A 14,670-nucleotide genomic window follows, 5' to 3' on the forward strand; every position below is an offset into this window, starting at 1 on the left:
TTCTAATACAGTTCAACATACCAGAATGCCCACTTAAATACCTAAAATAGGTTTGTAATTCAGGTTCAACATTCATGTTGAAAGACTCCTGAGATGCTTTTATAACTTGAAGGAACATGATTTAAAGTATCATCAAGCATATATTTATCCCCATGAAAAATCATATACTTTAAATTTGGCAAATATATCCCTAATATGAAAAAGTTAACATCCTGCTAGTTTTTTCTTATAATCATATTGTTTTGTAAAAAAAAAAAAAATGCACTGGGGCCAGGTGGTGACACATCTGGTTAAGCACTCACAGAACAGTGCACAAGGACCCAGGTTCAAGCCCCTGGTCCCTACCTGTATTGAGGAAGCTTCCCAAGTGGTGAAGCACGGCTGCAAGTGTCTCTCTATCTCCTCCCTCTCTCTCAATTTCTCTGTTTCTATTCAATAATAAATAAAAAATTTTTAATGCACTAAGGTTATTTCTAGTAAATTCTCCAAAAAAATCTCCCCCAAAAAACCAGAAATACTGAATTATGACAGCTTTTCTTATTTATTTATTTTAAAAAGGAGACATTAACAAAACCGTATGATAGGAGGGGTACAACTCCACACAATTCCCACCACCAGATCTCTATATCCATCCCCTCCCTTGATAGCATTCCTATTCTTTATCCCTATGACAGCTTTTCTATCTGTGGTCACTATTATTAAGGTGGTCTGACTTGTTCTGAGGAGGTACAGAATATACCACTATAGCCTAAAAAATATTTTGAACTATAGGCATTTAAAGGGTTTCTAAAATGCCTTGTCAACCAAAAGCAGAACCTCCCCAAATATCTAATATCCTAAATCCCCTCTCTAGCAACAAGCAGGTAAGACTGACTCTTATCATTAAATATAAGAAAAATCTGGGGCTGGGTTGTGGCACACCAGGTTGAGTGAACATATTACCATACTCAGGGACCTAGGTTCAAGCCCTGGATTCCCACCACAGGGGGAAAGCTTGACAAGTGGTGAAGCAGTACTACAGGTGTCTTTTCTCATTTTTTCCCTCTCAATTTCTCTGTCTTTTATCTAATTAAATGAAAAAAGAAAGAAATTCCCATACAACTCTTAAATAGTCACAGAACTCTTGTATCTCCCATCTAGTCTCTATGGGTTATTTATCTTAGTAAAATGTTACTTATATTCCTGTAAGTGGCCCTCCCCCCCCACTCCACTCCTAATAATAAGTATTTTGTTTTCCTGTAAGAATCCTCTTATTAGATAGTACGTGGGGGTCGGGCGGTGGCGCAGTGGGTTAAGCGCATGTGGCGCAAAGCGCAGGGACCGGCGTAAGGATCCCGGTTCGAGCCCCCGGGTCCCCACTACAGGGGAGTCGCTTCACAGGCGGTGAAGCAGGTCTGCAGGTGTCTATCTTTCTCTCCCCTTCTCTGTCTTCCCCTCCTCTCTCCATTTCTCTCTGTCCTATCCAACAACGAATTACGTCAACAAGGGCAATAATAATAACCACAACGAAGCTACAACAAGGGCAACAAAAGGGGGGAAAAAATGGCCTCCAGGAGCGGTGGATTCATGGTGCAGGCACCGAGCCCAGCAATAACCCTGGAGGAGGGAAAAAAAAAAAAAAAAGATAGTACATAAGCCAGAAGTTCTAACTACCCCTTTAAATCACATCTGTCTTTTATCCTTTCAAGTTGTCAGTTTAATTTGCAGGCCCCCAAACACTACCTAAGAGGATAGAGGGATTTTTTTTCTATGACAATTTAAATCTATGAAGTACACTATGCTAAAAGTACACATGATAAAAGACCTACTTCCTGCCTACCCTTCCTTTCTCAAGAGTATATAGCTAAATTTTTTAATATTAGTATAGTTTCTCTGGGTATCTTATTTTTTCCTTTACTGAATGCATTTTCTGCTCTTTGTGGAACTTGGAATCTTGCTTTTTCTCACTTCCAAAGATAAGTTCACACTCCACCGTTAGTGAGTGCCTTTTCCAAAATAAATATAAGAAACGAAACAGTACACCTGAAAAACATGCTCACTTTCTTTTTGGAGACTACTATGCAGTCTAAGCAAACACATGATTAACATTTAACACTTCCTCTTTGAAGCCTTCCTCTCTCCTTTAAACTTCCTCTTAATGTCTTTACTGCTTCTAACTCTTAAGATTGTTTTCAAGCATTATGCACATTAGTACAGTCTAGCAGAAACTATCTGTTTTCCTTTCTTACTTGGTAATTTGGAACATATAATTACTAAGTATTAGAAACACTACTCACTTTTTGTCAGTTTATAAAAACTTCAAGTTATAATCAAGCGAAACAACCAGCTGATCAAAATAAGCTTCCACATCACCAAATACTGAGAAATGGAAATTTTCTGGAAACACAAAATTCACACACACACACACACACACACACACACACACACACACACTATACAGAACAATAAAGCACTAGTTTATTTGAAAAACTTATTTAAACAATAAAAGTGACAAGCCAAGATAACTAGTTCAACTTGATACCAAGATATGTTCTTTTTACAAGTCATGAAAAATAAACCATAGGAACAAGCCTCCTTTACTCCAGAGAAAATTCTTTCTGCTGAGATAGCCCCAAGCCCTCCCTTGGCACTAGGTTCACTGAAGTTAACCTCAATTAGTTAACCTCCCTAGTCTCAGAAAGCACATGGATGCCAGTGCCCAAAATTAAGACAGACTTTCCACATACCAGCCATGAGTGCTGAGACACTATGCAGAAAAAAAGTGTGTGCTATGTGCCCATGGATTTAATGAAAAATCCTGAGGGTTTGCAGCAGGTTGGCTGTCCAGTTCTTTCCCAGCTGAATGAAAAGAAAATTTGCCATAAGATGTCTATTCTGATAAAAATATACAACACAGGTGGTGAAAGTGTTTTTGAAGACACCTACCATGGGGAGATGAGAAATTGTACCTATGTGGAGCCAGGTGGTGGCACACCTGATTGAGCACACATTACAGTGCACAAGGACCCAGGTTCAAGCCCTCAGACCCTACCTGCAGGGTGAAAGCTTTGCAAGTGGTGAAGTGGGGCTGCAGGTGTCTCTCTGTCACTTTCGATTTATGGCTGTCTCTATCCAATAAATAAATAAAGTTAATTTAGAAAGGGGAAAACAAACTTAAAAAAAGAGAAATTGTATCCATGTCTTAACAAATGCATTGTAAACCATTATCTCTCCAATAAAGTGGTTTGAAAGAAAAAATATACATACAATATAAGCTTGTCTTTATAAACTTATCTGTCAACAATTTATGATTATCCCTTTTGCAGACTCAACTGACTGTGTCTCCTCTTAGAAATCTAAGGGTTAGTTTTCACTAGTTACAAAACAAAACATACAGATTTAAGAGCCAGGTGGTGGTATGTCCTGTAGAGAGTGCATTACAGTGTGCAAGAACCCAACATTCATGCCCCTGATCCCCACCTGCAGGATGGGAAACTTCATTGGCAGTGAAACAGTAATATAGGTGTCTGCCTCTCTCCCTCTCCCTTCCCCCCACACTCCCCAATTTCTCTCTGCCTCTATCCAAAATAAAGAAAGTAAAACATTTTAAAAGTGTTTATTAAAAATACAGATTTAATAGTTTGGTTCCAGTCCCTTTCCAGGCTCTGGTACGAACACTACTGACCTCAAACTAGTCACAATATCTCTTGCAACAACCAACACTAAGGGCTCTTCTGCAGTTCCCTCTGCCTTGTTTTCAACATTTTATTAGAGGTTAATGGTTTAAAGTACAGTTGTTAACAGATGGGTAAAATTTATCATCTCCCCATGATATGTGGATGTAAAACTCTCAACTCCCAACTTAGGTCCTTTTCTACTATCCAGCACTAGGGTCCCAATCCCCCTTCCACCCTCTCCTTTCCCTAAGTCCTATAATAGTATACATGGAAAATATGAAAGAATCAAGAAGGGAACTCCTGGAAAATTATCAAGAAAAACAGTAAAGTGGCAGGCTGCAAAATTAATGTACAAAAATCTGTGCCATTCCCCTATGCACATACCAGTTAGAAAGAGAAGCAATTACAGAAGCCAGAACTCCTACCTTCTGCTCCCCCAAAACAATTCTGATCCAGACTCCCAGTGGGGGAGAAGTGATAGGGGAAAGAGGATAAGAGGGCTCTGAACTCCAGCTCCATCAGGATTTAGAGAGAAAGAAGGAAAAAGAGACATTGAGATTGAATGTAGTAATATGGCTATGTGTGGCTTGAGAGGGAAGAATGGATGGGACCTGGAATTATGTGCAAATGTAGACAGATAGTTGTAGAGATGACAGTTGACCCATCTGCAACCTTAGGAGAAGTGCTATGTCTTACAATGGAAGGACTGGGGATTCAGAACTTTGGTGATGGGAACAGTATGGAATTATACCCCTGCTGACATGTGATTTTGTAAATCAAAAAATAAATAGGCAGCACAGCGGGTTAAGTGCACGTGGCGCGAAGCGCAAGGACCAGCATAAGGATCCCGGTTTGAGCCCCCAGCTCCCTACCTACGGGGGTCGCTTCACAGGCGGTGAAGCAGGTCTGTAGTGTCTATCTTTCTTTTCCCCTCTCTGTCTTCCCCTCCTTTCTCGATTTCTCTCTGTCCTATCCAACAAAGAACGACTTCAATGACAATAATAATAACCACAACAAGGCTACAACAACAAGGGCAACAAAGGGGGGGGGGAATGGCCTCCAGGAGCAGTGGATTCATGGGGCAGGCACCAAGCCCCAGCAATAACCCTGGAGGCAAGTAAATAAATAAACAAACAAACCAATGTTACCTCAATAAGAAAAAGATTTCTGGGTTCAGGTGATAGCTCACAAGGGAAAGCACACATTTCACTGTGTACAAGGGCCTGAGTTCAAGGCCCCAGCCATCACATGACAGCACCATGAAAGAGGGATCTCCATGAATAATAGAACAGTGCTATGGTGTCTCTCTCCCCCCTCTCTTTATCTCTGTCTCTCCCCGAATCCCCCCTTCCCCACGTATCACTATCTGAGGAAAAAAATTAAAATTTTGCCCAAGTAGCCGGGATCACACAGCTACACGGCTCAGTGAAGCCCTAGCAACAGAAACAGAAAGAAAAAAAAAAAAGGCAAATTCCTGTACAATCTTTTTCTGTATTGATATCCATAAACCCTTAACATCATTTGTCTCTCAATGTCGTAAGAGAATAGTAGTTCACAAATTTTATATTGTATAAGGTTGAATAAATCATAAAAGCTAACATTAATAGTGCTCTGTTCTGCCAGGCCCTGTGCTAAGATCTTTCACATATATTTTTTCTTAATTTTCAAAAACACAATAGGGTTAGGGAAATTGTATACCAGATTTGTCCAGAAGTCTCTAGGAGCACCATATGCCAGAGCTGAGTAGTGCTCTAGTATCTCTCTTACAAAATAAATAAATCTTAAAAACAAAGGTGGGGGGGGACCTAAAAGCACTGTTATTTAGGAAAATGGAGGCTCAGAAAGGTCAAATAACTTGTTCCAAAGTCACTTTACCAGTAAGATGTGGTATCTAGGTTTGTAACCAAGTTTGTTAAAACCCCATGATTTTTAAAACTTAAAAAAAAAAATTATCTTATTTGTTAAGATTACCAAAGATGCAGACAGAATTTTCAAAGGTATACTTTGATTTTTGCTATCACCAGTTGCTATGGCTCATACTACGCTTCCACTAAAAAGGTCAAACTGTCTTTTGGAATAAAATGGAAGGGATTTGTATTCATGTTAAGAGAAATTAAGAAACTGAGCAAATTAAGAAATTAAGAGCATGAGTGCATTGTTTCATGCATATATAGAATATAAATATCTAAAACAAACATACTGGCACAAAAAAACTAACACTCAGACTAAGTCAAAACTACAGTACTGATTGGAGCAAAGTGGGTAGAAACATAGGTTGAAGAGTCTTTTGGTGAAATGGTACTGGAAATTTGCAGGTATAGTGAGCCCTATACATATCTAGAAGTATAATGCTATATACCCCACATTTTATAGTATTACACAGCAATTTTAAGTCAGTAAAAACACAACTAAATAAAAATCAAGTGATAAAACACTACCATAAAATGGTGATATACCAGTATATTTATTGCTCTGCTAAAGTGTCCACAAAATACCGCACATGTAAAAGAAGAAAATATGTTGCTCTTTTAAAAAAAAAAAAAAAAGTACATGTACTTTTATAAGTCTACTAAAGGTTACAAAAAGCTACAAGAATACATATCAAATTGTTAACAATGGTGGCATCTATATGCCTAGAAAAATCAAAGAAAATTTTATCTTCTTAATTTTTCATTTAATTTTTTAATTTTATGCAATTCCCACTTTACTACTGACAAAATAATGAAACAAAAAAATATTTTAGTTATATCAAACCCTTTAAATATCAATGAGTTGATGATTAAAATCAATCAGGAAATATTTTTTTTCCTAAAGTCTTCCTTAAGATATCCTCAAGTTCTATAAATTGTTCATAGCAGAAGATTCCTCGGTTTTATCTCCTATCTTCAATTTTCTAAAAAGATATATATGTATTCTTGGGCTTGTAGAAAATCTGATATTGAAGGTTTAGTTTCTAGAACTTAAGCTCAGCTTCTTTCACAAGAAAAAGAACTGTACAGAACACCATCAGCATACCACAGACTAGTTCACACTACTATTCATATAATGCATAAGATTATTTTCTGATAAATGCAGCAATATTTTCTACCAATCCCCATTATAACTGTGGATTTCAAAAGAAAACATTCAAAAGTATCAGGCATTTTTAAAGACCTGACAAAGGTGGCTACGAATAAGGAGAGAAAATGTCTTCCAAGAGAATAATGGTGTTCCACATACCTTAGACCCTCAATAAATATTCCTTGATTTGAAAATAAACAGCAGGCACACACTCTTCATTTTCCTTCTGATGGATATGTAACTTAAATGTAGTAGGAATTAAGCACCTAAAAAGAGAAACTATTTAAAATATACTACAAACCTGGGGTTATATTTTAAAAGTGTGTTCAGTGCCCTAAGTATGCAGAAAAACAAAATTCTTGTTCATAGGAAACAAATGGTGCTCCAAAAATGTATTTGTAAACAACTGTGTGGAATTTAGAACACACTTTTTCATCAAAACAATGCTAGTGTTTGATCCCCAGAACCCCTCCCCAAACACACACATACACACAGTTGTAAGATAGTGCTACAATATTAAAAGCACTTCTTCACTGGCAGTCTAAACTCTCACTGAGTCCCTTCCACAGAAATTCTCCAGCTAAATACACACCACTTCCCAATCACAACCTGATCCTGGGGACAGTCATGTCAATATGACTATTCAATGAGCAGGGGCCATGCCAAAGGCCCAAACTTTATTCCTCAAGTGATAACTGGGGTGCTCTCAGTTATAACTACATCACAGTTTAACTTCTCCCTCTACCCCATCTTATATCCCTCACTTCCCACACTAATAATTATGCCAAGAGCACTCCCAACAAACCTCCTATAAGTTAATCTCCATATTAAAATCAATTTTTTAAGCTCTTATAAAAACAGCTAACTCTCAGGTTTTATTATAAATCAAGTACTGTGTATGTATATAACCATATCTATACATTACAATATTAAGTAGATAACTGTAATAGATAAAACATATCTTACTATACGGCTCAGAGAAGTTAAATGACTTGACCAAGATGTTATTACAAATATTCTCTGAGGAGCCAGGATGTAAAATCTCAGTCTACCTAATGAACAGTCAATCACTATGTAATCTAAACTCCATAAGAACTGTTAATTTAAATCATGGCAGGTTTAGCAGTCCAGAGGTTTTCATGGTAATCAGGGTGGTAAACCATGGCCCTCCATAAAACAGTCATTTATAAAGGGACTTGGGATCCAGGCCCATTGAAACCTAGATACTCTATAATCAAGGGCTCATATTTTTAGACCTGAAGAAAAACAGTGGAGATCTAATGGGACCAGAACTCCAGAATGAAACTACATAGTAATAATCTACTGCATGATTACTAAATCCTAAAAATAATAATTGGCAAATCTTTCCTGACTACAATCAAAGTGCAACAATATGTGCAGACAGATGTTTACTCTGCAGGAAGAAGACAGTGCTTCCTCATGCTTCCTAATCTTTTACTCGGATCCCTGAAAAAAGCCTTCATAAACTAGAAACTTTAAATGCAGAAATGGCTGGGTTGGAGGAGTTGTCTCCAGATTTTCACTGTTCCAGGTTGACTGCTTCCAAACAGAAAGAATAAAATGGGGGGGAGGGAGCACAGCATTAAAGTTTCTTTCAATGTGGTAAGGGCTATGCTTATATCTTAGTCATGCAATTGGCAAAACCGCACACTATCCAAGTGAGCTATTTTATCGGCCCAGATATAAATTTCTTATTAGTAGTTCAAGGTCCCTAAAATTAATATTCAACTTACTTATGATACACAAGTACAACCAGCTCAACTTTTCTTTTCTGGAAGTTATTTATACCCTCTGACAAACAGTAAACAACTAACATCTAACTTTATCCTGCCCTAGTGATCATATTGCCCAACAATTGTAAGACATAAAAACCATTCTATAATTCCTCAACAACTACAAATACTATTAACTTTAAGTGAAGTCATAAAAGTTGGCATACTTGCAGATGTCTATCACAACCAACTGAACACTGAAAACACCATCTTAAGGTTTAATGACTACATTATTGTATCTTTGGGATAAATTATTTGATTTGTTACATTCATAACTGTAAGATCTAATGTCACAGTTAAGTAAAAAGTTGAAATATTTTGTAGCCAGGGAGATAGCTCAGCTGGCAGAACTCAGGACAGACATACATGCCTGAGACCCCTGTGTTAATCTAGAATGGTGCTCTGGTCTCTTTTTCTATCTCATATAAAACTATCAGATATGAAATAAATAAACCTTTTTAAGTGTTGAGATATCCTTAGAAACACAATAATCCAAGTAATGTCACTTTATATTAAAAGAGTGATTTTAAGCATTTACACATCTGCTGTCTGCTCTCTTTAGAAACTCACCAGTCATCTTTCTTTTAAAACACAGCTTTAAATGACAAAAAAAAAAAAAACTTCAACCTCCTTAATTACCAATTTTCACACAGGCTATCTTAGTTATCAACTGCAGTGCAGTGAGAGGTTCTTCAAATTAAGAAGAACCATTCACTGAGACATCACACCGTATCAAAACCAAGAACTTCGAAAAAAGCATCGAAAAATTCAACTGACTACTCAATTTCAATTTTTATTTTCAGTAACCCTACTATGGCAATAATTAGCCATTTCTTCCTTCCCTTAATAAAACAATCCCTAAATCAGAAATATACCGTTTCATATAGATATATATACACATATATATATGCTAAATAGATCTGAACTTGCAACAACAGTAAGAATAGCAACTTGATTTTATAGACTAGATATTCAGTCTAAGAAAACAAGTTCCTCACATCATCTTAATCAAATCCTTCAGAGAAAGAGAAAAGGAAACAGCCAACTTAAAGCATATATATATATATATATATATATATATATATGTATGTATACATACACACACACACACATATATATATATATGAGAGTAGGAAAGTACCATCACAGAACAGAAATGCAAGACCACCATCAGCCTTTTCTCTTAATTACCACTGCATTCTTCAATATTTAATACAATATTTTAAGTTAATGATTAATATTTATTTAATGGTGTTATTCACTAATCATCTGCTTTCCTTTAAGAGCTTTCCTAAACATGTTACAAATGCAGTAAGTTTTAAAACAGTAAGCATGGAAGTGAGTAGGAAAAACTTCACAATAATCCTAGAAAGGGACCTATGAAGTAGGTATACTTCTTATTTTTCAACTTTACAGGTGAGAATTAGCAAGACAGGCCTTTGCAGGAAGCTAACGCTCTAAATGACTGAGCTAGGAAGTATATTTTCTTTCATCTCTTCCACATCAATACCAAACTAAACTTTAAAGCTAGGCAGACAAGAGACAGTCTAGCTAAAATTTGTATGATCAAATATTCACAAATGAATGAAGTTTGTTTCTAGAGGGGGAAAAAATCTACCTGTTTCAGCACTGCAGAGAAACAGCCAACAGGGCCTATCTTTCTGAAAAAAGTCAACAGCTCACGTTGACAGAGCGGTACAATTTTTCTAAATGCAGATACTCTTGTGTAAAAAGTGACTGGTGTGCATCAAAACACGGCTTCAAAAGGGCTTCAAAAGCTGAGGATTATTAATTCAAAGTTAGATAATAATTTCCCTTCATTAAAATATGCCTTTATTCTTTTCTCTGAAAAACTGCCCGTGTATATAAAAAGCATTTGCCTAGAACCATACAATGACAACCGTGTCCACGTGGTGACAACTCGCTATCCTGTCACATCTTCTATCACTGTTGACCTAGGTCCCTGCTCAAAAGGAGCATTCAGACACTTCAGAAAACTGTTTCTTCTGAAACTGTGCAAGAGAATTAGAGGGTGATTTTTTTTTTTTTTTAACTCCGGGCTGGGAACGGAAGTCAAGTTCAGATTCTCTTCCTTCCTCAAACATACCAAAAAAAAAAAAAAAAACACCCAACACACACACACACACACACACACACACACACTCCACAATAGAAATGTCTCAGGGCCTTGTCGTCCCCTGGGACAATGAACACTACATGCCTCAATATGCTGGGATGGGAAGCTCTTTCTTCACTTGAAGAGGTGGCGGAGGGCAGAGGGTGGGTAGGCGAGGTGGGGCAGAGGAAAATGAGCCGGTGCCCAAGTTTGCAATCGGATCATTTTCCTCACTTGGGCAGCTCTTTCCTTCCTCGCTCTCTCTCTCTCCGGACCCGGGCACCCACCCACTAGTACGGGCACCCCGGGCACCACCCGCGGTCAGAGCGAGCAGGACCCGCCACCCCAGCGCTGCACGGAGTCCGGGGCGCCCGCTACCCGGTGAGCGGCCCGCGGACGCCGAGAGCGACGCTGCGGACACCCAGCGGACACGGCCGCGGCGGGGCGGAGGGGCGGGGTGCGGAGCTTCCCGACTCGCATTGTCCACGCCTCGCCCGCGCCAGCCCGGGCCCCGCCACCACGCCGATCCCGTCGGGGAGGAAGTTGGCTTTCGCCCCGTCGTCCCCGTCTTACCGTTCTTGGCGTCGCCCGCGGCTGCCGTCCCCGCCGAGGCCGCGGCGTTGGCGGCACCCGTCCCCGCGCCTCCGGTGCCCGCCGAACCCCCGCAGCCCGCCGCCCCCGCCGCCGCCGCTCCGCAGCCGGCCGTCGCTGCCAGGGTCCCCCCCGCTGCCGCGCCCGCCGCACCCGCCGCTGCCAGGGCCCCGACTCCATTTTCCTGCTCGTCCCCGCTACTGTTGGCGCGTTTGTTTTTGCGGCCACCTTTACTGTTTTTGGGGTTAGGCATTTCGTGAGCGTTCAAGTGTCCCGTGCCAATGAAGGCGTCTCCCCGCGGTGCGGCCGCTCCCGACCCGGCGCGGCGAACCGCCGCCTGAGGGAGAGAATGGAGGGCGCGGGCCGAGGACTCCTCCACTGTCTGTCTAACCGTGCGGCCCGCGCCGCGCCATCCCAGCCGCCGCGCCCTCCCCGGCTTCCTGGAGCCGGCGCACAGCCACCGGAGGCTCCCAGCCGCGCGGGCGCCCTAGCCCCTGGCGCGAGCGAGGCGAGCGAGCAAGCGGGAGGGAAAAGGCGGGTCTCAGGCTTGTTTTGATTCGGCTTCGCTGACACGCTCTGGCCCCGCCTCCTCGCGTGACGACATTAGAGATTCGGCCAGGCCGCGCCCACCTGGTGACCTCAGGGTTTGACTGGCCAAACCGCGTGGCGTCAATCCGCGCTCTAAACTGGGCACCTTCCAGTGACGTCACCAAGCGTTCCCTTCCCGGGCTTTCGGAGCTCCAGAGGGTCTTCAAACTGATCTTGCTGTTCTATATTCTATGACATCCTGAAAGACAGGGTTTCTTCTTCTAGTGTTTGCCCTTCTTCCGTAGCCAGTCAACAGCGTCAGGTTGAGCCTGATGTCTGCTTGTTGCTGGATTTGAAAGTGACTGGGATCCATATGGACTCAGTCGGCTAGGAAGGATCGTCAGTTTCCCCAATAAATGGGTACTCACGGGATGCACCACGAGAAGGTAGATCCAATGCATCCCATCCCAAAAGACAGGGTACCACAATGTGAATCCGGTGGAGATGAGAAGGTGACACCTAGTCTACAGCCATAACCACCCTGAACACACCGAGCTCATCTGATCTCTGAAGCTAAACAGGGTCAGGCCTGGTTAGTACTTGGATGGAAGAAGGTGACACCTGTAAGAGAGGCAGTATGAGAGCAGGGGACCCTTGGAGAAAGTTTTACAAGTTCTCTTCTGCAGTCCTATTATTCTCTCTCTCTTTTTTTTTTTTGATCAGCTCCATACACCCCAGCTCAAACATACGACTTCTTCAAGATGACATCACAGGGACATCTTCCTGTAAGTTAACGCACGTTTGCTTCCCTCATCTAGCTCTATTTAATGTTGTAAGTGTATATGATTACTTATTTACTTTCGGTTAGCCTGTAGCTTAAATGAAAGCGCCGTAGGTAGATTTTATCAAAAAGAGCTAACATATTTGTTGAATGTACGAATTGAGTTCTTCCCCCATGGATTAAAGAGGAAAAACTGTTTTGACTTACAATTTACCGTTTTAACCTCCTATAGTGTAATATTCTTTAATTATCCAAGTTCTTCAGTAAAGAAATAAATTAGGAAGCACAAGAAAGAGTACCCTTTCCATGCTCACTAGAATTTTAACTGGCAGCTTTGGGAATTCACAGCAGAGTCCATAGCAGGGTCTACAGCAATTGGAAAAAAGAGCGATTTCTGGTTGTACTTCTTAATTGCAAAATATTTCATCTTTTAACCCCTAATATGTATTACAGGGAAATCACCCTTTGGGGGGGGGGGTCATATTGATAGTTATAGAGTTAGATGATGATGATAGATAGACTGATTGACAGGCCGGAAATCATTTTGTGCCTATTTTTTCCATTTCTATTTCTTCCTGTGCCAAAGTCCTCTAAGCACAGGAAAGCAAAACCTGTGTCTCTTGAACTAACTGTAGGGTCAGGTACAACATCAGACCTCACAATGGCTGTTCAATATCTCTGACAATTTAAAGCTAAACTCATGTTCTCCCTTTACTCCTCCTATCACAGGAGCTTGCACAAATGTTATTAAAATCAGCTATGTACTTACCTCTTGTTTGGATCCCCAGTAAAATATAAGCTGATGTGATTTTATAAATTATATCCATTTTAGTCATCATTATATTATTGCAGGAGTGACGTGTCGGGACAGGATTTGTTGAAAAAGGCACTGCGAGAATATTGCAGGAAGTGGCAAAGCCTGAGGAGACAGCTTGGAAGATGTGACTGCATCTGCATAATTCCCCAGCATCGACTTCCCTGGACTAATACCACTCAGTGTTCTATTACTTTACACCTCTGTGTGTTCAATACCTGACTACAGCAATGTTTTCCAAACAGTGGATCAAATGCCCTTGTCAGGTATGAAATCAATTCAAAAAATTCTCAACACATTTCAAAAACTTGAAATAGAATAGGATATATCAGAATGCATCATATACAGAAATTAAGGGAGGCATAGGGGTGAGCAGTGTTGCACCAAGTTGAGTATACGAAGTGTGCAAAGATTTGGGTTCAGGTAGCTGGTCCTGTGAAGGGCTGGGCAGGGAGCTTCATGAATGGTAAATCAGTGCCACAGATGTTGCCAGTCCCTGTTCAGGTGCCATTTGCTGGTCCCAGTTCTGGGCACCAGTTGCTGGTTTAGCTTCGCGGGCGGGAGACAGAGGACCAGGGACTCATGGCTGAGCTGGGAAGCAGTATCTCATTTATTAATCAGATACATCGCCTTTTATGCATCTCTTCACTGGAAGAGACAAGAGAAAGGAAATGACTAGGAGAGGGGGGCGGAGCAAAAAAAAGAGCGTGAACAGAACATAGAAAGCTTCCATCTAACCAGTGGGGATTAAACCAATACCCTGCAGGCAGGGCGGGACCCAGGTAAAACAGTGATTATGTAAAAAGACCACATTGTAAGTAATACAAGCAAACCTAATGTGATGATCAAAATAAAAGGAATAATAATAAGCAGAATTTAGAAGCATACCAACAGATGTCCTTTATCTCTCCTGCCCCTCTCAATTTCTTACTGTCCTGTCAAATAAAAGGGGGAAAGGGGGTGGGGGAGAAATGGCCACAGCTAGGAATAGTGGATTGTCATGCAATCCACCAAGCTCCAGCAATAACCCTGGTGGCAATAAAAGAAGAGGGAAAAGAGAAGGGAGGGAAGAAGGAAGGAAAGAAGGAAGGAAGGAAGGAAGGAAGGAAGGAAGGAAGGAAGGGAAAGGAAGGGGAAAGGAAGGGGAAAGGAAGGCAGGCCTAGATGGAGGCACAGTTAACATATTTAAGCCAAAAGGCTTATCTCTATTCAAATGTACTTTTGTGCAATAAAGTATATGATAAAAATATCTTCTTCCACAATGAAGTGCCATGTAATTATCAACATCTACACCTAGTATTTCTTTTTTTTTAAATTAATATGACTCATCT

The 14,670-nt window shown here is 40.7% G+C and overlaps 1 protein-coding gene across 1 annotated transcript in view; it reads right to left on the reverse strand.

Moving 5' to 3' along the window:
* Nucleotides 1-11,819, reverse strand: part of HECA (hdc homolog, cell cycle regulator) — a 58,900-nt gene extending 47,081 nt beyond the window's left edge. Inside the window, exon 1 of the mRNA XM_060190373.1 lies at nt 11,199-11,819. Within this exon, the coding sequence (XP_060046356.1) occupies nt 11,199-11,469 (271 nt within the window). The 5' untranslated portion in view covers nt 11,470-11,819. The remainder of the gene's footprint in view (nt 1-11,198) is intronic.
* Between the last annotated feature and the right edge of the window lie 2,851 nt (nt 11,820-14,670).

Source organism: Erinaceus europaeus, chromosome 4 (genome assembly GCF_950295315.1).
Source record: "Erinaceus europaeus chromosome 4, mEriEur2.1, whole genome shotgun sequence".
Taxonomy (NCBI): Eukaryota; Metazoa; Chordata; class Mammalia; order Eulipotyphla; family Erinaceidae; genus Erinaceus; species Erinaceus europaeus.